Source organism: Rhinopithecus bieti, unplaced genomic scaffold (assembly GCF_001698545.2).
Source record: "Rhinopithecus bieti isolate Rb0 unplaced genomic scaffold, ASM169854v2 scaffold_12573, whole genome shotgun sequence".
In the NCBI taxonomy this organism is placed as follows: domain Eukaryota; kingdom Metazoa; phylum Chordata; class Mammalia; order Primates; family Cercopithecidae; genus Rhinopithecus; species Rhinopithecus bieti.
This window is the reverse complement of record NW_016807321.1, coordinates 202,298-224,846: the sequence shown is the minus strand read 5'-3', so window position 1 is coordinate 224,846 and position 22,549 is coordinate 202,298. Positions and strand designations below refer to the sequence as shown.

The window sequence follows — 22,549 nt, the reverse complement described above, 5'->3', positions numbered from 1 at the left end:
TGGGGCTATGAAAGACTGAAAGGTGACTAATGTAAAATGCAGAGATGAGAAGGGGCAGGAGGGGGTGCTGCAGGTGGAGCCGTCACCTTCAGGGCATTCTCTGGGAAGCTGGGAGGCTTCTTCTTGAACATTTCCACCTATCTACAGCTGGGGGCTGCAATTCTCCACCTCCAACTCCCACATCCTTTCAAGAAGAAGAGGCGAGGCTGCGTGGAGGCGAGCGCAGCGGTGTGTGCCTCAGCTTCTCTCTGCAGAGGCCAGGCACCACTGCCAGTCCAGCTCACCCTGTGCCCTGCCTCGCCTCGCTCCTGCAGGGCATCTGGCCGCTCTGCCTGTAGCCCAGGCCTGAGCTAGAGCGACTGGGGACGCACTGCAGTGGCCACACCCTCCTTGCCCTCCTTGCCCCTGCAGCTGCTCTGCTGTCCTGGGCGGGGTCAGGCCACCGCCAGTGCTCACCGTCGGGGTAGTACTGCTGGCCCATGGGCTCTCCGGCGCCCTGGCTGTGGCTGTACTGCTCGCCATAGTACTCCTCCTGGCCCAGGTACTGCTGGGAAGAGCCTGCAGGGGAACCACATTCAGCACCAGTACGGGCCGCACCCTCCTCCCTTGGAGGACCTCCTCGCTCGCTGGGGAAGCCAAGGCCTCGCTAAGTGGCCTCACTCACCCCAGGAGAACACCCCACGCTGTCACCATATCCAACTTATTTTTTGTATTTTTAGGAGAGACAAGGTTTCACCATGTGGCCAGGTTGGTCTCGAACACCTGGCCTCAGGTGATCTGCCCACCTCGGCCTCTCAAAGTGCTGGGACTACAGGCATGAGCCCAGCCTGTGACACTCTTAATGACAACTGCCGCCCCTGCCCCCAACCCTGACTCCTCGGGGACAGGAGACCCTCTGCGAGCCATACCCCAGCCCTTACCCCCAGTGTCCCCACCAAGGCCCCAAGCCTTACTCCCCCAGGCTCCCTGCAGACAAGCACACACAGCTGGCACTTCACCACCTGGGGCGGTCAGCTGTGCCTGAGACCTGGCCTGGCCGGGCGTTACCTTGCTGGGAGGGCCGGTAGGGCGCCATAGGCCGCTGCCCCATCATGCTGCTCCCCTGGCTGCCCTGCCCCATCATGGCGATGGACGACTGGCCCTGGTAGTGCTGGCTGCCGCCCTGAGCCGAGCTGTAGTGCGACGTGGCCGCCTGCTGCTGCATCATGGAGACTGCATGACAGGACAGAGGCCCCACATTACCCCGGGAAGCCTCCCTCCCTCCCTCCCACACGCAACTACCTCCTGCACCCGGGCAGGTTCCTCGTTATTTTCCTGTGCTCCGCACGAGAACGTCACCCTCCCCTGAAAGGCCTGCACTGACGCTCTGTATGCTTAGACCCACTGCTCACACCGACTATTTGAAAATGTGCCGACGTGCAGAAAACAGGGAGAGCCCCTGGGTAGGAAGATCCAGTGGCTTCCACAGCCGACCACCACCTTTCCACCTCTCCTCGGACACACAGCTCCCGTGACAATCCCACTTGCGCTGTGGCTCGAGTCCTATTCTCCCTGGTCCCTCGAGCTGGCCTCAGGGGTCACACTGTCCCCTCCTTAGCACCTGTGCAACCTCGCGGCCCTTCACGTTGGCCTGTCGAACATGTCCCCTGCTCAGAAGCCCCTAGCGAAGCCCCGTCCAACAGAAATGACACGAGCCACACTTCTTAAAGTTTCTAGTAACCACATCAAAAAAGTAAAAACAAACAGGTGAAATCCATTTTAATCATGCATTTTATTTGAGTCAGTATGTCCAAAACAAATGCTTAATATTCAGTTATTGTGAGAAAATCCTAAGGAGGTCCTCGGCACCCTTTTTTGGCACTAAGCTTCTGAAGTCCATGTGTCTCCAACACTCAAGAAACTCAACCAGGACCGACGCCCACGAAACGCGACCGGGGCCGATGCTCGTGGAACGCGACGGGGACCTGCTGCTTCTCAACTGCCCAACACCCCACGTGGCCACCATGGCGGATGGCCCCACTCTCGGGCTCCTGCGGCCCTGCAGAAAGGCTGGGGCCTCTGGCCCAGCGCTTCCGGCCCCTTGTCTTCTCCACTGAGGTGCCTCTAGCCAGGCTGTTCCCTCCCTGGGGAACAGCTCTACCCCACCTCTGAGAGCCCAGGGCTCTGTCCAGACGCAAGGCCGGCGGCCCCCACTCCCTGAAGCATTCCCTGAGACTCCATGGGAAACACCCCAACCCCTCGCAAAGCTGGGGGACAGGAGGGGTTGGCTGTGCACCCGCCGGTGCCCGTCCCTCCGGAAGCTCTCCGAGGCTGCGGCCAGCCCTGATTCACGGGCCCCTCTCCCCCAGCACCCAGCAAGAGGGCAGCTCCCCGGGGACCACATATCCAACATGCATGTGTCAAGGGTCTTGGAGGCAGGCCCAGGGCCCCCGGGGTTGCAAAGGCAGAGGCGGTACCTGGGTTGGACTGCATGTTGATGTTGGTCCGAGACACGTAGTTGCCGATGGTGCCTTGCCCCTGCATGGGGACGCCCTGTGAGGCGGGCCCCGCGTGGCTGTAGCCGGGCCCCGAGATGCTCATGGAGGTGGTGGGCAGCGTGTTAGGTGCTGTCTGCTGCATGGACACATGGCTCGGCCCTGGCAGGGGGAGCAGCGAGTGGTGTCAGGCGCTGGGGAGCCAGGTCACCACTTCTGAAGGTGAAGACGCCCCAATTTCCCTTCAAATGATTTTGGGAAGAGATTCTATCAACATCACTATTAATGATTAAGTGACTAAAAAAGAAGTAAGTGGCCTGGTGCAGTGGCTCATGCCTGTAATCCCAGCACTCTGGGAGGCTGAGGTGGGTGGATCACCTGAGGTCAAGAGTTCGAAACCAGCCTGGACAACATGGTGAAAGCCCGTCTCTACTAAAAATACAAAAAAATTAGCCAGGTGTGGTGGCAGGTGCCTATAATCCCAGCTACTCGGGAGGCTGAGGCAGGAGAATGCTTTAACCCAGGAGGCGAAGGTTGCAGAGAGCCAAGATCATGCCCATTGCACTCTAGCCTGGCCGACTAGAGCGAGACTCTGTCTCAAAACAAAAAAAAAAAAAGAAAGGAGAGAAGCATACATGCTAACAAAGTACAGGATGCACCGTTTATTTGTTGTTATTTTGTTATTTTCTGAGACAGGGTCCGGCTCTGTCACCCAGGCTGCAGGGCAGTGGCATGAACACGGCTCACTTCAGCCTCACCCTCCCAAGCTCAAGTGACCCTCCCTCCTCGGCCTCCCAAATATTAAGCAGTTTGGACCACGAGTGGGCACCATCACACCCAGCTAATATTTTTATTTTTTATAGAGACGAGGTTTTGCCATATTGCCCAGGCTGGTCTCAAACTCCTGGCCTCAAGCAATCTGCTGGTTTAGGCCTTACAAAGGGTTGGGATTAAAGGTCTGAGCCACCATGCCCAGCCTGTTATATTACTATTAATAGTCTCCAAATGTTACTCATGCCTCTTAATTCAAAGACAGGAGCATTCCATTCTTATTACACAATCTACCTGGAACCCAGCAACTTGCATTTGAAATGAATGGAATATGACAGTGTCAGAAAGAGCAGGCGATCTGGAGCAAGGGCTCATCCCAGCCGCATGGCAAGCTTGCTGCGGCCCTGAGCCTGGGCGATGGCAGCTGACCTGTGGCTACCCCAGGAAGAGTGGGTCCCCATGCCCAGCCCTGTGACGGGTGGGGTGCCCCACCATGGCAGCTGCCTGCCCAAGTGCTGCCTTGGTGGCCTTGTGACCAGGAATGCCCTCCCCGCCCACCGCACTCACCGTTGCCAATCTGGCCCTGCAGGAGGGAGGAGGGTGGCAGGCCGGTGCTGATGGCGTCACTCAGGCTGCCCTGGGAGTGCAGGCCCTGGCTGGAGCCACTCTGAGTCAGGGCTCCAGGGCCCAGGTTCATGTTCTGCGTGGGCGGCTGCAGGCAACAGGAAGTTTTGAGGGAAAACGGTTAATTCACGGAGAGCGACCTCCACAAGCCAGGCCAGGGATGAGAGGGCGCCTGAGATTTGCTGCCACATGTCATGGCCACCTGGCCCATGTTCGTAATCAACAGCCATCGTCACAGCCAGGTGACCGCAGAGCACCAGGCCCAGAACAGCCACAGGTGACCGCAGAGCACCAGGCCCAGATGGAGATGGCACAGTGAGCGTCTGGGTGAGCGTTCGGAACTCTATTGAGTATCGAGTTCATCCACACATGCCTGGGTTTGAAAAGCTGGACCTCCTTCTCCTGGGACAGCAGGGAACCCTTTCCCCTGTCCACCTCAATGCACCCTGTCCTTCTCGGGCGCAGCTGGCCGGCGCCTCTGTGCTCCCCGTCCATGACCCCTCCAAGCTGAGGGCCTTGCCACAGGCGGGATCCCTCTCCTGTTTCCCATGCTCCTGCTGCGAGTGCCCCTTCCCCTCACTCACTCCCCCCACCCCATGCCCACCTGGGATCACACCACACAGAAGGGAGTGTGAAGTGACCCTCAGCACTCTCCCAGATCAAGGTCGAACAGCAGCTCTGGAGGTGTGCGCACACACGCTGTCTACAGCTGGCCAAAAAAAGGAAATTTCCACCAGGACCTGCGGGTGTCTGCACGGTGAAGAACTGCAATGTGACAGGTCAATGGAGGTGGGTTTAACGTTTTTACTCATGAAACGCATCCTGGCATTTACGTCATCACTTGCCGAGGACTAAGGGTCACTAGGAGACACGGCGCTCCCAGCGACAATTTAATTTTGGAAAAATGCATTTTAAAAAATCAAACAAAATAAAATATTTGAACTATCATTGGGAGAATTTACTGTGCTGGGCATGTTTTCTTTTAAGTTCTGTTTTCACCCACAGCAGCGCATGTGCATGGTTCACAACTGCTCAAAGCACCCGGAGAGGTTCCAGGGAGATGCAGGGCCCCCACCCCATCTCTCCCCACCCCCGACCCAAGAGCCGCGGCTGTTCCTACAGTGGTTCTTCCGGGGCTTCCCTCCCTTCAATACATCAAGAGGCTGAACCACAGTTCCAACCCGGCCACCTCAGATGCTGTCGTTACCCTCAGTCTGTCAGGAAGGGTTGGTCAGCACCGCCCACACTCCCATTTCTGGTGACTCTAGTGGTATTTTTGGTTTCTCTGAGTCATCTTTGTTACCTGAGGTGACATGCCCACAACTCCCGATTTTAGGCAGTGTCGGAGTCCTTGCTGGGTAAGGGGACCACCCTCAGCGGGTACTCACGGGGAGCAGTGTCGGAGCCCTTGCTGGGGAAGGGGCCACCCTCAGCGGGTACTCACGGGGAGCAGTGTCGGAGCCCTTGCTGGGGAAAGGGGCCACCCTCAGCGGGTACTCACGGCGGGAAGCAGGGACTGCATGTTCTGGTTGGAGTCTGCAATCGTGGCCAGGTATACCAGGTTCCGGTGCAGGATTTGCTGGTACCTGCAGGAGAGGGGGCATGCATGAGGCAGGAGGACGGGACCACGGAGTCCCCAAGTGGATCCAAGGCAGAAGTGAAGTGTGAACAACACAGTCTGACAACCAGCCAAACCCCATGAGGACACGGACCCCAGAGGACACCCAGGGACATGCCAGCTGGTTGCCCAGCTGGACACAGGCAGGTGGCAGGGCGCTGGGGTCTAGGTGGGGACGGCAGGGCAGCCTCCACCCCAAACCCTGAGCAGGCTCCCATCCCATGCCAAAAACTATGCAAAGACTCTAAGGTAGCAGCTACATGGGAGCTGGCACTGGTCTGTTCAGAGAATGGAAATGGGGGCGGCCACGAGGAGGCAGGGGCCTGAAGGTGACAGAGAGACAGAGCTCTTGTCCAGCTGAACCAGGCAGTGGGCGGACTCCATAGAGCCAGCGACCCTGAGAAAGTCCTGGAAAGAAATGGGGAAGCACAGTTCTGCCAGGGAAGGCCCCTCGTACACCTCGCACCAGTGGGGCCCCAGTCCCCTCACCCCACTCACACCCAGGGGTGTCTGAGGCCATTCACCTACTTCCCACCTCCAGGTCAGTCTGATGGCCACTTGGACAGCCACTTGGAGGGTGGCAGACTGGCCATGCACCCCTCCTCTGTGTCAGGCCCTAGGGTCATAGGGTCACAGGAGGTCCCACCTGGAGGAGGTGCTGTCTCCTGGCTCACTGGCTGTTGGCTGCAGAGCTGCCCACAGAGGCTGGCCCAGGCCTCCCCACACTGCTCTTTCCTCCCGCCTCCCTCGGAACTACCCCAGTTCTGGCAGCAACGCTTCGCAGCTGTGCTGGGGACTCTTGGGACATATCTGGCCTCCGCACTGGGGGACTCTCGGGACATATCTGGCCTCCATGCTGGGGGGCTCTCGGGATATATCTGGCCTCCATGCTTAGAGTCTGCATGACCCCCCAAAGTGTTCCCATGGATGGCGGGCGGGCACTCACTGCGTGCACTCGGCTGTCTTGCCCTTGCTCTGGTACTCCAGGATGCACTGGATCAGGTGGTGGTTCTCGTCCAGCATCTGCGGAGAGAGCGTGAGCAGGCGCTGCCGACGCGGGGCTGCCGCTGGCCCTCGGGAAGAACCGCCACCGCCACGCATCTAGTTTTCATATAGGTTGAGTGGCCCTTACGTGAAACGTGTCACATTTCAGATTTTTCCAGATTTGGAGATATCTGTTTTAGACCCACCGGTTTGGCATCCCTAATCTGAAAATCTGAAATCCAAAATGCTCCAATGAGCATTTCCTTTGAGCCTCATGTTGGCACTCAAAAAGTTCTAGATTTTGGAGCACTTCAAATTTCCAGATTTGGGATGCTACGCCCGTTCTGTGTATGAAGCTGTCGTTACATGCATGGCCTCAGCCACCACAGACCAAACACTCACACATCCCTGTGCTAAGGACTTCACCCGTAAGCGGCAGGGCCATCTCAGCCCACAGATGAAAACATGGAGGCCCTGTGTCTCTAGCAGCCCCCACCCTGAAGGACCCTCCAGCTTCCAGGGCCCTTGACGGCAGAGCATCTGTGCAGCAAGGATCAGCCAAGTCGACAGCAAGGATGTCAGGACCCCGTGGGCACCCCACAAGAGGCCCTGGAGCCCCCAGCTGGAGGGGACAGCCTCAAATCACAACCACACAGGGTGGGACACAGGTAGCTGCCCCCCTCAGGATCAGCAGGGGTCCAGGGCACTCCTAGGTGGGTGGCATCAAGACTTCCTGCAGGGGCTGCCACCAACCGGGGTGCGGGAGGGAAGGAAAGGGTCTGGGAGGGGCAGGGACAGCACCAAGGATAGAAGAAACCACACACAACACAGGCCGGCGGGGAGGCAGAAAAGGTGGGTGACACTGCGGAACCGGGCATGACCTGGACCTGGGGCTGGCGACGCGCAGCCCTCACCCCTGGGGTGCTGAAATGCAGCAGAACAGCAGGATGGGCCACAGGCCACACAGGGAAGGCCGGTCCTGTCTTGAACCTTCTGTATCTTACACATAAAGTGTGTGTGTACAGACAGGGTCATGACTCCAAACCCAGATTAAACCAGTCTCAAGTGACTCAGGTGAACGGCCAGATGTGGGCCTCCCAGAGCTGGGCCGGGGTCTCTGTGCAGGCACCACGTGCTCCTAGAACCGGCAAAATGGAGGCTTCTGGTTCAGGGACAGCCAGGCACACACTCCGCCAAGCACGCTCCACGTTCAAGATGGGCACTGCCAGGAACCTGTCAGATGCAGGGGCTCAGCCTGTCTGTGACCTGGTGACCCGTGTGCCTGGCTGCACCTGAGCAGCAGGGGGCTGGGCCCACAGATGCCCCAGGTTTCCTTCCCAAAGGGCCTCCTGAACGTGCTCGTGTGGCCCCAGGGGGGTACTGGAGCACTCCCAAATCAAGCGGTCCAAGGCCTTATGTCCACACACCTGCACGTGCTCAGGATGTGCTGAGTCTCGTGGTTGGTAGAAGTGGGGAGGGGTGGGTGGCAGCAGAGGAATAGGGACTGGGGCCAGGCGGCATCCTGCAGACACCACACAGGATGCCCACGGGCCATGGGGAGCAGGCACAAAAGAGCCGGCTCTTCCAAGATGTCCACCTGGGGGCAGCACTGGGTGGTCCATGGAGACCCAACAGGAGGTGAAAGAGGAGGGAGGGGCATGGGAGGAGACTGAAGAGAGCGGACACCCGCCCTGTGACCGGCCGCCTCCACCTGCAGGGAAGCACAGGACTGAGCCCACCACACCTGCTGCTTTCCATAAAAAGGCCTTTGCTCAGAGGCTAGCACCCCAAGAAAAAGCCGTGCCTTTTCGCTCCACCACAGCGTGCTGGGTCATCTCAGCCCTATGAGGCTGCTCCCAGCAGGAGCTCAACAGGCCCTGGAGCAGGGGACCCCTAGGGCAAGGGGAGGAGGAGCTCACCTGCCTGCCTGGGGACCTGGGGCCACCCAGCTGTGCCTCCACCCTGCAACGTGGCCCCTTTAACTGCAGTCTGACCTTGGGGCCCAAACCCATCCACAGGCAGAGACTCTGGAGTCCAGGGCGGAGAGAGCCCAGCCAGGCCACCTAGCAGAGCAGAGCCCGGACCCACAGCCCCAGCTAAGTGACTGCCCTCGACTCAGCTTCCTCCTCCGCCCGTCTCCACAACTTCAGGGTTGGTTTATCCTGCTCTATTTTTTCCTTAAGTTATACCTTCCCCCTTTCCACTCTTTACCACTTTTCTCCCTGCTGGGGACAAGGTGTCCTGCCCTCAGCTGAGCCCAATGGGGCCGAGGAGCCATCCTGAGATGGGGGCGCCGCCAGGGGGCGCTGCGGGCCAGGCTTACCTGTGGGCAGGTGAGGGTGAGCCCACCTGCCAGGCGCTGGCATTCCAGATGGCTCTGCCTCTAGATGAACTGAAGGAAGGGGACAACTATGGGCTTTCTTGCTTTCCCTTTCAGTGCTTCCCCTTCTCGACTCCTAACCCCCAGGCAGAGATTGTCTCCAGAGACACGAACTAGACACGGCATTTCAGCATCACTCCCAGCACGGGGCTGGGATGGGCCGGGGGGCACAAGCCGCCGACTTCATTAAACAGAGCCCCGCGGTTGTGCACTGGCCAGGGCAGTGCCGCGGAGTTTATGCACGCACGACAAAACACAGTACTGGTGTGCGTTTTTTAAAAACCGGATACAGAGAACTTTGTCACGTATGTTACACACATACTTATTTCAAAAAGGGCAGGACAGGTGGAACGAAAGGTGGCAGACTGGACGCCCCAAGCCCCAGGCCCCGGCCGGCAACTGAGAATGGAACAGGTACAGCCTTCTACGGACAGAAAGGGGAGGGCACAAGACGGCAGCCACGGGAGTTTGAAGCTGAAGAGCACATGGACCAGTGACAAGCAAATCAGTGCCCCAGGGCGCCTGGCCTGAGCCACACTGTGCTGCGAAGCCCCACAAGGCTCAGGAATGTTAAGATTCCGGCACCTTTCAGGGTCGCCCAGGATCTGCCGGTAGGAGATGGGACTGGATGAGGGGGGCGTCTCTAGGAAAGTGACCAGCCTGGAGAAAAGACACTTGGCACTGAAGGGAATGTGCACCTCAGAGCAAACCACAGACCGAACACACGCCTGCCTGAGCACAGCAGGCGGCGCTCCGGCCTCCAATCCCCAGAAGCCACAACAGTGCCAAAGACAAAGGCCAAAACCAGCCACAGAAGCCAAAATCCAGAGACGAAGGTTACGCAAGACGGAACCTTTTTTTCTATTTGCTTTTCTTCTGAGACAGGGTCTTGCTCTGTCACCCACGCTGGAACACAGTGGCGTGATCTTGGCTCCCTGCAACCTCCACCTCCCAGGCTCAAGTGATCCTCCTACCTCAGCCTCCCGAGTAGCTGAGAATACAGGCATGTGCCACCATGCCTGGCTAAATGCTTTTTTTTTTTTTTTTTGGTAGAGACAGGGTCTCCCTGTGTTGCCCAGGCTGGTCTCGAACTCCTAGGTTCAAGTGATCCGCCCGCCTCGGCCTCCCCAAGTGCTCATTACAGACGTGAACCATCGCGTCTGGCCTGAAATTTTTTTAAAAAAATCCAACAAAACCTATCATTAACATCCTCACGAAGACAGCGGGTGCAGTGATGCAGGTTACCGGAGCCTCACAAAAGACGATGCTGGTTAGAAACAACAGAGGGAAGAGCTCTGGAGGTGAAAGCCTGTTAGCCACAACACAACTCAACAGAGGAGCAGAACATGAAGTTGAAGAAGAGTCCCAGAAAGCAGGACAGATCGACCAAGGAGAAAACAAAGATCACGAAGAGAGGAGTGGACCAGCGCGGCCCTCCAGGAGACGCAGAGATAGGAGCAGCGAGGAAATCACCCCCAAATCCTTCAATCAGAGCTGAAGGACGCATTTCCCCGTCGGAAGGGCTCTCAGGTGACCAGTCTGCCAAAAAGACCAGGGACAAAGAAAGATCCTAAACATGACAGGAGAGAAAAGCAGGTTCCACGTGAAGGACAGTGAATTCCGGCGGCATGGAGCCTCCTACGTGGGCCCGCAGGGGGTGACGATCCCAAGGAGACTTCCGGAGGAGCTGTGCTCCATACCAAGGGACACCCTCTGAGGGGCAAGGACCCAGTCCCAACGGAGACCTCGGGGGGGGGGGGGGGCGATGGCCTGGCCTGAGGGAGGCTCTGGAGGAGAGATGAACTCACCACGGAGGCTTCCAGAAGGGCTATGGTCTGATCCTGAGGGAGACTTCTGCACAGAGATTGTCAGCCGAAACCCCAACCAGGAGTGAAGGGAGAATGGACGCACTTTCAGACCCGCAAGTTAGGAAAACGTACCCTGTACCCAAACCAAAGGCACTCGATGACTGGCTGGCATTCTCCGAAAACTGCCAGTCATCAAAGATAACGGAGATGGACGAGTGGTTCTCAACCAGGAGAGACTCAACAGACATGGTCCCGGGGTCCTTCCAATAATCCTGAATGATGTTCTACAAAGGCCATTACCGGGACAACGGGGAAGTCAGAGTGAGTCGGAGCAGACGGCCGTGCTGCTGTCACATCAGCTCCCCCATTTCAATCTCTGTACAGTATTATGTCCTTGCTGGCCGCAAAGTCACGCTCAAGTATTTGGGAGTAAAGGGGCACCAAGTCTACAACTCATTCTCAAATTGTCAGGGCAAAAGTAACGTGTCCACAGAAGAGGGGAGGGGACAGCAAATGAGGTGGCGTTAACATGCGGGCAGTCAGATGAGAGGAGTGTGGGAATTCTGTTTAAAGGGGCACATCCCAAACACCTGTTCTCAGGAGGCCATAACATGATGCGCCTCCCTCCCCAAACCAAGGGAGCAAATCCCAGGAGAAGATCCAAGACCCAACCCAAGAGAAGCCAAAGGAATTTGGCCAATGGTGGGAGGCCCATGGAGAGCAGCCCCGAGACTGAAACCCAGAAGAATACCTGAGCGAAGGAGGAGAGACACTAGTGACAAGTGATCAAAAAGAAAAACAATCAACGACTCCAGGGAAAACAAAAGCCAGGTAGGAAAAGCAAGTCACACGATCCTGTGTGGTTCAGCAGTGAGCAAGGTGTCTATCGTCACCCCATCAACAGCAGAGGCAGATCCAACTCGTGAAAGCCACTCTGACGGGTATGAGTGGGAAGCGCAGGTGTGCAGCAGGGAGGGCAGACATTACGTGGTGACCCGTTCTCCCTGGTCAACAGGTAAGGTCAGCAGCCCTAAACCTGTTCCAAAGTGGCCACCTGGTTTGGCCTTGAGAAGGGCAAGAGGGTGCTTCTGGGAGGTGGGAGGCATTACTCCTGAGGTTACTCACACCCTGATCTGGTCTGGCCGTGTCCCCACCCAAATCTCATCTTGAACTGTAGTTCCCACAAGCCCCACGCGTCGTGGGAGGAAACCGGTGGGAAGCAACTGGATGGATGGGAGCCGCCTCCCCCATGCAGTTCTCGTGATGGTGAGTGAGTTCTCACGAGATCTGCTGGTTTTACAAGCGCCTGGCATTTCCCCTGCTTGCGTGTCTCCTTCCTGCCGCCTTGTGAAGAAGGTGCCTTGCTTGCTTCCCCTTCTGCCATGATTCTGAGTTTCCTGAGGCCTCCCCAGCCCTGCGGAACTGTGAGTTAATTAAGCCTCTTTCCTTCATAAATTAGCCAGTCTCAGGTTTTCTTCATAGCCGTGTGAGAGAACAGCGAACACACACGCCCACGGCACGTCTTAACTCCTCATGTGCCTGCGTGGCTTTGGTGAGCACAAAATCCAAAGCAAAAGACCCCGACAGGAGGGAAACACACGGACAGGCAGCTGCGGCCCCCGCTCTGGAGCGTGTCGATCTCTAGTTTCTTACATGTCTGTATTTATGAAAATCTCTAAGACAAGCATTTACTCACGGTATCATCTGCAAAATGACCTTAAAGAGGCCTGAAGTGAGTCTGGGGTTGCCAGGGCTGGTGACAGGCCCACCTGAGTCTCCTCCACCTGGCTGTACCTCTAACACTAGGCTGAACAAAGAAGCCATGCACATGGCCCGGAGCGTTAAACATTTTCTGCATTTACTGCTGTCTTCTGCAGACACTGCTTCCCAGCTTCCTGATGTCCACTTGTGTGTTTTTCTGCATCGTGAGACACAGTTCTCCCCACCCTTTCCAGAGAAGCTGAGTTTCTACAAGTTCAGGAGTAAACCTGTGTCAGAGACGTTTCCGGCAAAGCACTGCAGCTGGTAGCCTGAGGCCTCCTGAGGTGAGGGTGCTGGAGACAGAGATGAGGTGGCAACTCCATCCGGAGGAGCTAGAGGCTGGCATCGGGGGCCGCAGTAAGGAGGGGTGGTGAGACCCCATCTCTCAGCATGCTTCATCGACGTGCCCATCCTAGGCCTGGGTGAGTGGAGGTGACAGTGAGGAGGTGCGACCCGCTCTTCTTATGGTGGAGTAGGCGTGGGTGGCCGGACAGGTGGAGACCAACGTGGGTGAGCATCTGCTCAAGGCCATGAGGCAGCGGAGCCCCACGCTTCTGGGGTTGACCTCCAGCTGGGCTGGAGGCTGGGCAGGAGCACATGGGTGAGGTGGGGGAAGGGCGGCCCGATGGAGGAAACAGGCGTGTGCAAAGGCTATGGGGCGTGTCCAGGAACGGAGGCCAGCTCTGAGGAGCTGGAGAAGAGGGGAACGGGGACTGCTGGGGGACAGGAGTCCTGTGCCCATCGCAGGGGTTACTTTCTCAACTGAAGCCTGTGCTCACTGCAAAGGCTGGCTGGACCAAGATCCCAACGCGGCTGGGTACATCCATCACCCAATGTGCAACAAACCTCCCTGAGCCGCATGGTCCAAACATGATTTCTTAATTCTCATGATTCTGGGCCAGCTGGGAGGATCTTCTGCTGGGCTTGGCTGGGCTCGCCACTGGGGCAGCTGGGACACCCGGGCCTCCCACTCCCTCTCGGCATTGTCACCCCTGTGGTCTCAGGTTCTGAGGGGCGGCCCCAACGTGTCTCTGTTGGTCAGGCTGGCTGACGCCCAGGGCCAAGCCCAGCACCCACAGGGAGACGAACCCAAGGGGCACAGAAGCTGTGGCCATGGCCATGGACCATGCGGGTGAGCAGAGAAACCGGATTTGGCAGGCAGGGACTGACGGGGGATACAGGGTGTGGCTTGGAGGGCCCAAGGCACAGCCTGGCATGAAGGATGGGGCCTGGGACTGCTGAAGCCCCGCTGTGGGGTCCTGACTGGGTAGGTGAGGGAGTGAGGATGAGAACTGGGGATGGAGAGCAACTGGGGTCCCAGAGCCCACAGAGAGTAGGGGAAGGGCTGGGGCTGCCAGGCAAAAACCTGGGTGAGGGGCTCTCAGCAGAACCGTCTCTCTCCAGTGACGAACCTGTGTGGGGCCCTGGAAGCTGGACACAGAGGAGGCCTGGGGCTCTGAGGCTCACTGCCCACACTGGGCAGAAACACCTCCAGTGTCCTCGTGGTTGTCCTTTCTAATTACAAAGACTTTTGGAACCTTTTTAATTTTCTAGGAGGAACCCTTGGCTCCTCCCACCCAGAGGCCAGCTCTGCTCCTTCTGGAAGCGTCTCGCATGGAGTCCATGCACTCCCCTCCCGACTCTGCACACACCTGATAACGTTCCGCTCTGCTGTTCCACAGTTTCCTTTCCTCTCAAATATCTTGGAGACTGTCCTCTGTTAGCACAGAGACCCCACCTGTCCCTTGAGCCCAGGAGGACGAGGCTGCATGAACTGTGATCACGTCAGTGCACCTCAGCCTAGGCAAAGGAGCAAGAGGCTGTCTTTTTAAAAAAAAAAACAAAACAAACAAAAAAAAAAACAAAAAAAAACCTCAATGTTTCCTACGCTCCAGAGAATTCCACAACATGGACACAACGTAGTACTCAGTCTCCTTGGACAGACATTGAAATTGTTCCCTGTCTTCTGCCACTACACGCAGGGCTGCCACGCACTCCCCACGCATGGCGTGGACACAGACACAGGATCAACTCCTAGGAGTCATCAAGGTGTGAGAGGGACCAGCCTGGCCAAGCGGATTGCTGGTTGAGCATCAGCAGGTGGCTAAGCCGGCGATGGCACCTGTGCTAGCACCTGCCACTCCTGTTCTCGGGGCAGACATCGCTGACCCATCAGCTCTCCTTCCCTGAGCCCAGCCTGAGCTGCTCCGTCCTTGCCCCCAAGGTCAGCAAGCCGACACTACAGACTCCACTGATGGAAGCCAATGGGACCCTCCGAACATTCCCCCAACTGTGGAATATGTGAAGTCGGTCTGTGGGCTTCAGAAGAGCCCCCAAATTTACACGTGCAGTCTCCTTGGGGGGAGCTGGCTGCTGCCTCATGGCCCTGCCACTGTGTGTTTGACATGCGTGTGCAATTTCAAAGACTCTAAGAACACGAGAAGACGTGCTTAACACACACAACAGCAGCCGCATCTGCACACGCCTTGGCAATCACTTTCGGTCTCATGGTGCTCCGGGGCGTCTCACAGCACAGCACAACAAAGTCGCTTTGCTCCTGACAGTTCCCAAGCTGAAGACGTGCTTACTGCACTAGCGACACATGATGTCCGTGTGCGTCTCATCCATGTGCTGACACTGCCTTTTCTTTTGACACGACCCTGGACTTGCGATGGTTTCCTGCAGTATGGAATGGAGTCCTTACCTCCCTTTCCGAATGCCACGGATAAATTCCGGCCATTCCTTGCTGGTTGTGTGCCTGATCAAAGGCTAAAGCTGACCAATTACAAGGCTGCCAGGCATTGCCTTACCCATACACACAGGCTAGGAGGGAGGCCACAGCCCTGTCCTCTTGCTAAAGACAAGGAAACTGGGCCACAGAAAGGTGAAGCACACATCACCATCAGCGGGATAAGAATGTGAGCCCAGGAAGTCCGGCCTGCCCCACCCTGCCCTCCCGCAGTTCCACGGCCCCATCCTCATCCTGGTAACACCAAGGACCTGCCTGCTTCCCACACTTATTTCCAATTTGAGGAGGATATAAATAGGCCACTTCCGTCCCCATTGTGCACAGCAACTGTGGTGGCCAATTAGACTCGGACCAGCATCACAGGTGCCTCCTTCCCACAATCGTCCATGGCACCTTCTCCCAACCTTTTGGATTCCTCTTGTGATCACACGGCAGGGAGGCAGTGGAGGTGCCTGCCTGGACCAGAGGAGAAGACCTGCGCTTCCTCTTCCCAGGCCCCACAGGCCTTACGGGCCATCAGTGCCGGCTCGCTAACTGCTCAGCACCCAGGGCCTGTTTATTCCTGCATCCCCGTATCACGCCACAGGGCGTGACCTCTGCATCCACTGGGGCGGGCGTGACTCTTCCACCATCTGCAGCCTGGGGATTCCAGGAAATCTGTCCTCGGACTCCAAGCACACAGGGGCAGGTGCCCAGGCTCCAACCCACTGGCCTGGGGCACAGACGGTGCAAAGGCCAGGAGCCTCAAGAACATCCGGGACCACTGGCTAGCGAGCGCCACCTGGGCAAGACCTGGGCTGCCTTCGGCTGCTGCCTCCAGACTCCACACCCAGCGACTGGATGGCAGACAGGGACTCTGGAGACCCATCAGCCTTGGAAAGGTCAGGGGTAAAGGGCAGTGGGCAGGCACTGTCTTTATCCAAATGCTTCCTCACCCTCCCAGCTGAACAGGACTGGGAAGAGCACCTTCAGGAGCGCCCAGCAAGAGGGTGTATGGCCAGGCTTTACAGACAGAGGGGACAGAGGCCAGGCTGCGGCTGCTCCCTCCGGGACAATGTCTTTCTCCTGCCTGCCTTGCCCACAGCGCTCAGGCTCAAGGGCCTTGCAGAGCACCACCCTCACCTGACCTAAGACAGCAAGGAGGCCAAGCAAGGCCTGTGGCTGCGGGGTCCCTCCCCAGGGCTGAGCCCAGGCTCCAGAATGAGGGGACCCCACCCCTCATCCCTGGGGATATAAAGACAGGCCCCGTGCTCCCCTTCTCAGGTGGGGGGAGCCTCTGATAGCAGGAAGAATGCTGTCAATCAGCCACATGCAAGGGAGGCTTGGCATCCCTAAGCCATTCAGTCACAGGACAGCTCTCACCTTACAAACACTCCTAGCCAAGTTAGCTTGCGTTCCTTCAGACAGCAAGTTCCAGGTCTGAGGGAGCACACAAGGTGCCCACTGTCTGCTGGGTGTGCACCCCATCCTCCACAGCTCATCCCCACCCAGAAGTGTGCCCCTTGCCCATGCCCCACCCCGCACCTGGGTACCAAGGGCATGGGATAGGGCTGGTCCAGGTTCAACCACTCCCTGGCTCTCGTACCCTGGGCATGGCACCAACCCACTCCACAAAGGTCTTGTCTTCCCACACCAAACCCACTCAGCAGGCAGACCCAGGGGCCCACCTCCTCCCAGCTCTGTCCCATTCCCTCAGAGCTTTTCCCCAACCCTGCCCTGCAACAGGCACTGGGGATCCAGACACCCAGCAGACCGGCAGACACCACTGCTATTATCCGGCCAAGGAAACCAATGAGAAAACCAATACTAACAGAAATAGTAACACATTTATTGACCACTTTCTGTATGCCAAGCAGCAAGGAGGCAACCCAGGGGTCAAGTCTGGCCATATGGTCCGTGGTGACCACTGCAGCCCCNGACGTGCTTAACACACACAACAGCAGCCGCATCTGCACACGCCTTGGCAATCACTTTCGGTCTCATGGTGCTCCGGGGCGTCTCACAGCACAGCACAACAAAGTCGCTTTGCTCCTGACAGTTCCCAAGCTGAAGACGTGCTTACTGCACTAGCGACACATGATGTCCGTGTGCGTCTCATCCATGTGCTGACACTGCCTTTTCTTTTTGACACGACCCTGGACTTGCGATGGTTTCCTGCAGTATGGAATGGAGTCCTTACCTCCCTTTCCGAATGCCACGGATAAATTCCGGCCATTCCTTGCTGGTTGTGTGCCTGATCAAAGGCTAAAGCTGACCAATTACAAGGCTGCCAGGCATTGCCTTACCCATACACACAGGCTAGGAGGGAGGCCACAGCCCTGTCCTCTTGCTAAAGACAAGGAAACTGGGCCACAGAAAGGTGAAGCACACATCACCATCAGCGGGATAAGAATGTGAGCCCAGGAAGTCCGGCCTGCCCCACCCTGCCCTCCCGCAGTTCCACGGCCCCCATCCTCATCCTGGTAACACCAAGGACCTGCCTGCTTCCCACACTTATTTCCAATTTGAGGAGGATATAAATAGGCCACTTCCGTCCCCATTGTGCACAGCAACTGTGGTGGCCAATTAGACTCGGACCAGCATCACAGGTGCCTCCTTCCCACAATCGTCCATGGCACCTTCTCCCAACCTTTTGGATTCCTCTTGTGATCACACGGCAGGGAGGCAGTGGAGGTGCCTGCCTGGACCAGAGGAGAAGACCTGCGCTTCCTCTTCCCAGGCCCCACAGGCCTTACGGGCCATCAGTGCCGGCTCGCTAACTGCTCAGCACCCAGGGCCTGTTTATTCCTGCATCCCCCGTATCACGCCACAGGGCGTGACCTCTGCATCCACTGGGGGCGGGCGTGACTCTTCCACCATCTGCAGCCTGGGGATTCCAGGAAATCTGTCCTCGGACTCCAAGCACACAGGGGCAGGTGCCCAGGCTCCAACCCACTGGCCTGGGGCACAGACGGTGCAAAGGCCAGGAGCCTCAAGAACATCCGGGACCACTGGCTAGCGAGCGCCACCTGGGCAAGACCTGGGCTGCCTTCGGCTGCTGCCTCCAGACTCCACACCCAGCGACTGGATGGCAGACAGGGACTCTGGAGACCCATCAGCCTTGGAAAGGTCAGGGGTAAAGGGCAGTGGGCAGGCACTGTCTTTATCCAAATGCTTCCTCACCCTCCCAGCTGAACAGGACTGGGAAGAGCACCTTCAGGAGCGCCCAGCAAGAGGGTGTATGGCCAGGCTTTACAGACAGAGGGGACAGAGGCCAGGCTGCGGCTGCTCCCTCCGGGACAATGTCTTTCTCCTGCCTGCCTTGCCCACAGCGCTCAGGCTCAAGGGCCTTGCAGAGCACCACCCTCACCTGACCTAAGACAGCAAGGAGGCCAAGCAAGGCCTGTGGCTGCGGGGTCCCTCCCCAGGGCTGAGCCCAGGCTCCAGAATGAGGGGACCCCACCCCTCATCCCTGGGGATATAAAGACAGGCCCCCGTGCTCCCCTTCTCAGGTGGGGGGAGCCTCTGATAGCAGGAAGAATGCTGTCAATCAGCCACATGCAAGGGAGGCTTGGCATCCCTAAGCCATTCAGTCACAGGACAGCTCTCACCTTACAAACACTCCTAGCCAAGTTAGCTTGCGTTCCTTCAGACAGCAAGTTCCAGGTCTGAGGGAGCACACAAGGTGCCCACTGTCTGCTGGGTGTGCACCCCATCCTCCACAGCTCATCCCCACCCAGAAGTGTGCCCCTTGCCCATGCCCCACCCCCGCACCTGGGTACCAAGGGCATGGGATAGGGCTGGTCCAGGTTCAACCACTCCCTGGCTCTCGTACCCTGGGCATGGCACCAACCCACTCCACAAAGGTCTTGTCTTCCCACACCAAACCCACTCAGCAGGCAGACCCAGGGGCCCACCTCCTCCCAGCTCTGTCCCATTCCCTCAGAGCTTTTCCCCAACCCTGCCCTGCAACAGGCACTGGGGATCCAGACACCCAGCAGACCGGCAGACACCACTGCTATTATCCGGCCAAGGAAACCAATGAGAAAACCAATACTAACAGAAATAGTAACACATTTATTGACCACTTTCTGTATGCCAAGCAGCAAGGAGGCAACCCAGGGGTCAAGTCTGGCCATATGGTCCGTGGTGACCACTGCAGCCCCAGCCCCAACAGCAGCGTAAGAAGCACACACTGGACAGTAGGACATTACAGTTTCCAGCTGGTGGCCAGAGAACAGCCAGCCAGGCCCAGGGGCCACTGTGGTGACATGGCCCAGCCCCAACACAGGGTTCCCCAGCACAGTCATGTCCCTTGTGGTGCTTGCCACAGACTGGTTCTGACCATCTCACCCATGCACTGCTGCCTGGTCACCACCAGCTACCCTCCCCACATCAGCCCAGCACTCCCCGCCCTTCCACTTCGGGTGCCCCAATACTTGCTCCATGCAGGCCAGGTTTGGGACCCTCTGTGGCTCTCGGCCTCTGTCTCACGGCTCCTTCTCTGGGATAGCCCTCACCACAAATGCACTCTTGTGGGCTGAACTGTGCCCGGACCCCTGGTCCCTGCGCATGGGAGGTACTGGAAACAAGCTTTTTGAAAATGAAATAAAGATGGGGTCTGGCTGGACTAACGTAGGCCCTAAAACCAATAAAAGAGTCCTTATAAAAACTGGGAAATTGAGGCCAGGCACGATGGCTCACGTCTGTAATCCCAGCACTTTGGGAGGTCAAGGGGGGTGGGGGTGGGGGCAGATCACCTGAGGTCGGGAGTTCAAGACCAGCCTGGCCAACATGGAGAAACCCCATCTGTACTAAAAAACACAAAATTAGCTGGATGTGGTGGCAGGCGTCTGTAATCCCAGCTATCAGGAGGCTGAGGCAGGAGAATTGTTTGAACATGGGCGGGTGGGGGACGGAGGTTGTGAGCCCGAGATGGTGCCATTGCACTCTAGCCTGGGCAACAAGAGCGAAACTCCATCTCAAAAAAAAAAAAAAAAAGAAAAAAAAAGATGATGATGAAAGCAGAGACTGGCTGGATGCACCTACAAGCTACAGAACACCAAGGGCTGCCCACAGCCATCAGAAGCCAAGAGAAGAGCAGGGAACTGATCCCTGGACTTGGGACTTCTGGCCTCCAAAACTGTGAGGGAATAGATTTCTGTCGTTTGAAGCCACCTGGGTTGTGGTAATGTGTCAAGGAAGTCACAGGACACTAACACATCTGCTTATTTCAAAACACTTCCACTGATGGAACCAGAGTCACAGATGCACCGGCACGTGCTCAGCACTAACTGTGCTCAGACACAAGGAGAGGCTGGGGATCAGCAAAGAATTCGTCAGTCACATGCTGAACTCAGGAGCCCAAGCAAGTGCTACATGGGCCACATGATGGCTGAGGGAGCATGAGACAGGGAACATTTGAGTGAGGCTTTGAAGGTTGAGTAGAAGTTGGCCTGAAAGATCCCCACCCACACACAATGTTGTTAAGGACAAGTTGTATTCTTCCTTCCCCTTCACTACCAAGCAGGTTTCAGAGGGGTTCCTGGCTTCTCTTAATGCTCTCGGCATGAGACTACTAGCACACACTGTGGACACAGCACACGTTTTAGGCATAGAACACGCACCTCTCACACCTTTCTCAGCCTTCTCACACCTCCCAGTAAAAGATCCCTGGGTAAATATATTCACTGTCAAAACACCAAGCCCAACACGCAGCCTGCTGGCCCTACCAGGCCAAGTCAGCAGCCTAAACTAAAGATCCATTTCCAATGGTCAGCAGGCTGAGTTTCTGCCCTGGGACACACAGTCCCCAGGTGCATTTCTTCTTTTCTGATCTGATGTTTGGGACAGCACCTCAATATACACTTTTACCTGGCGAATTTGGGGAGCTTCAATGGAAATGTGTGCGCAGTGCAAATAACGGGACGAACGTTGAAGACAAAGGTAACTTCAGGAACAATGAATGCCAAGGTCCAAAAAACCAGAGTGCCAGGAGATGCTCTGGGTTCCAACATTTGCCTCTGAGCCTAGAGCTTGACCTCCGCCTGGCCAAATGTTCCCAGATTAAGGGGTACCAACACAGCAGACCCTGGAGCCACAGTATGGGTTCAACACCTGGCTGTGCCACTTACCAGCAAGGCACTCAGCCCCCCCAGGCTTCAGCGTCCACTTACCAGCAAGGCACAGCCTCCCCAGACCTCAGCCTCCTTAGCTATTAAATGGGATGCCAGTAGCTTCTATGAAGAATTGGATGAACTAAAATTTATAAAACCCCTAGAATAGTGTCTGGGATACAGTAAGCACACATAAGAGTTTACTACATTAATTAAAATGCCACACTTGTAAATCTGTGTTTCTGCTATTCTCAATCTGTCCTGTTCAGAGTTGGCCAAGGTTCTCATTTGTTAAGACCATCAAATTTCTAAAACTAGCAACAGCAAGAGTAGTCTCAAAATAGGCGATAGATTTAGGACAACTTCCACAGGAGACTGGTATGTCATCAAGGAATAAGAGCCACAGTCAAGGTCAAGGTGAACCCCCTTAGGGAGACAAGCGCTCCTGGGAACCTAGGAATACCACTGTTTATTCCTGCAATCCCACCAGGGTGAAGACGGAGTCGGAGTTTAGGAAAAAACCAATGCCACTCCAAAAGATGTTGTGACAACTGAAACGGGAATGGCTAATGCCGATTTTCTTCCGAATTTGTCTTCTACAGAAAAACAGCAGAAAATGCAAAGTCTCAATTTCAAAACTTAGGGCTTTGGATAACGGTGTCCGAAACCCCTGTAAACGCTGTCTCTTGAAATCCACAAGGCCGAACTTACGGAGCTAGAGGAAAGGTTGTGGAGCGAATCCATCAAGTTTGTTAGGCGAGGCGGCGGGGGAGGGTGTCACGCTGAAACGCGGCATGGCCGCGAGGATACGGGCGGGCGGTGTGCTCCCTACGGGGCCGGGCTGTCTAACGATGCCCCCCAAATGGGCATTGGGACGCGTCCCTCTGTGCCTCCATCGTCCGCACCTCGCTCCAGCGGCAGAAGGGGCAGCCCCGGCCGCGGGCCCCGCCATCTCCGTGCGCCCGGAGGCCGGCCCGCGCCCTTCTCCACACGCCAAGCTGAGCGCAGAAAGCGAGTGTCGCCCGCCGCCCGCCTTCGCCACCGAGGCTGGCTGCGGAGCGCGACGAGCCCTCACCGCGGCCCCGGACCCGAGGGGTCCCCGTGCGCCCGGCACGGCCCAGGACGGTTCCCAGCGCGCGCCGCGGACTCGGAGGACAGCGCGCTCCGGGGCCGGCACCCTCCAGCGTCCGCCCGGCCCCCAGCGCCCCGTGCCCCGGCCCGAGGGACCCGCCGCCCCAACAAAGTTGGCGCAGGCTCTCCGGGGAGCGCCCCCCACACGGCCCGG

The 22,549-nt window shown here is 57.2% G+C and overlaps 1 protein-coding gene across 7 annotated transcripts in view; it reads right to left on the bottom strand.

The window, feature by feature from the left end:
- SS18L1 (SS18L1 subunit of BAF chromatin remodeling complex) overlaps positions 1–22,105 on the bottom strand; it is a 39,126-nt gene extending 17,021 nt beyond the window's left edge. Inside the window, exons 1-7 of one of the 7 annotated variants that reach the window (XM_017881160.1) lie at positions 21,976–22,105; positions 6,434–6,510; positions 5,371–5,455; positions 3,813–3,957; positions 2,457–2,636; positions 1,048–1,212; positions 457–558 (exon numbers count right to left, since the gene is read on the bottom strand). In XM_017881160.1, coding sequence (XP_017736649.1) covers positions 457–558; positions 1,048–1,212; positions 2,457–2,636; positions 3,813–3,957; positions 5,371–5,455; positions 6,434–6,510; positions 21,976–22,008 — 787 coding nt within the window. In that variant the 5' untranslated portion in view covers positions 22,009–22,105. The other 6 variants (XM_017881162.1, XM_017881161.1, XM_017881163.1 and 3 more) reach the window with 6 other exon arrangements.
- Between the last annotated feature and the right edge of the window lie 444 nt (positions 22,106–22,549).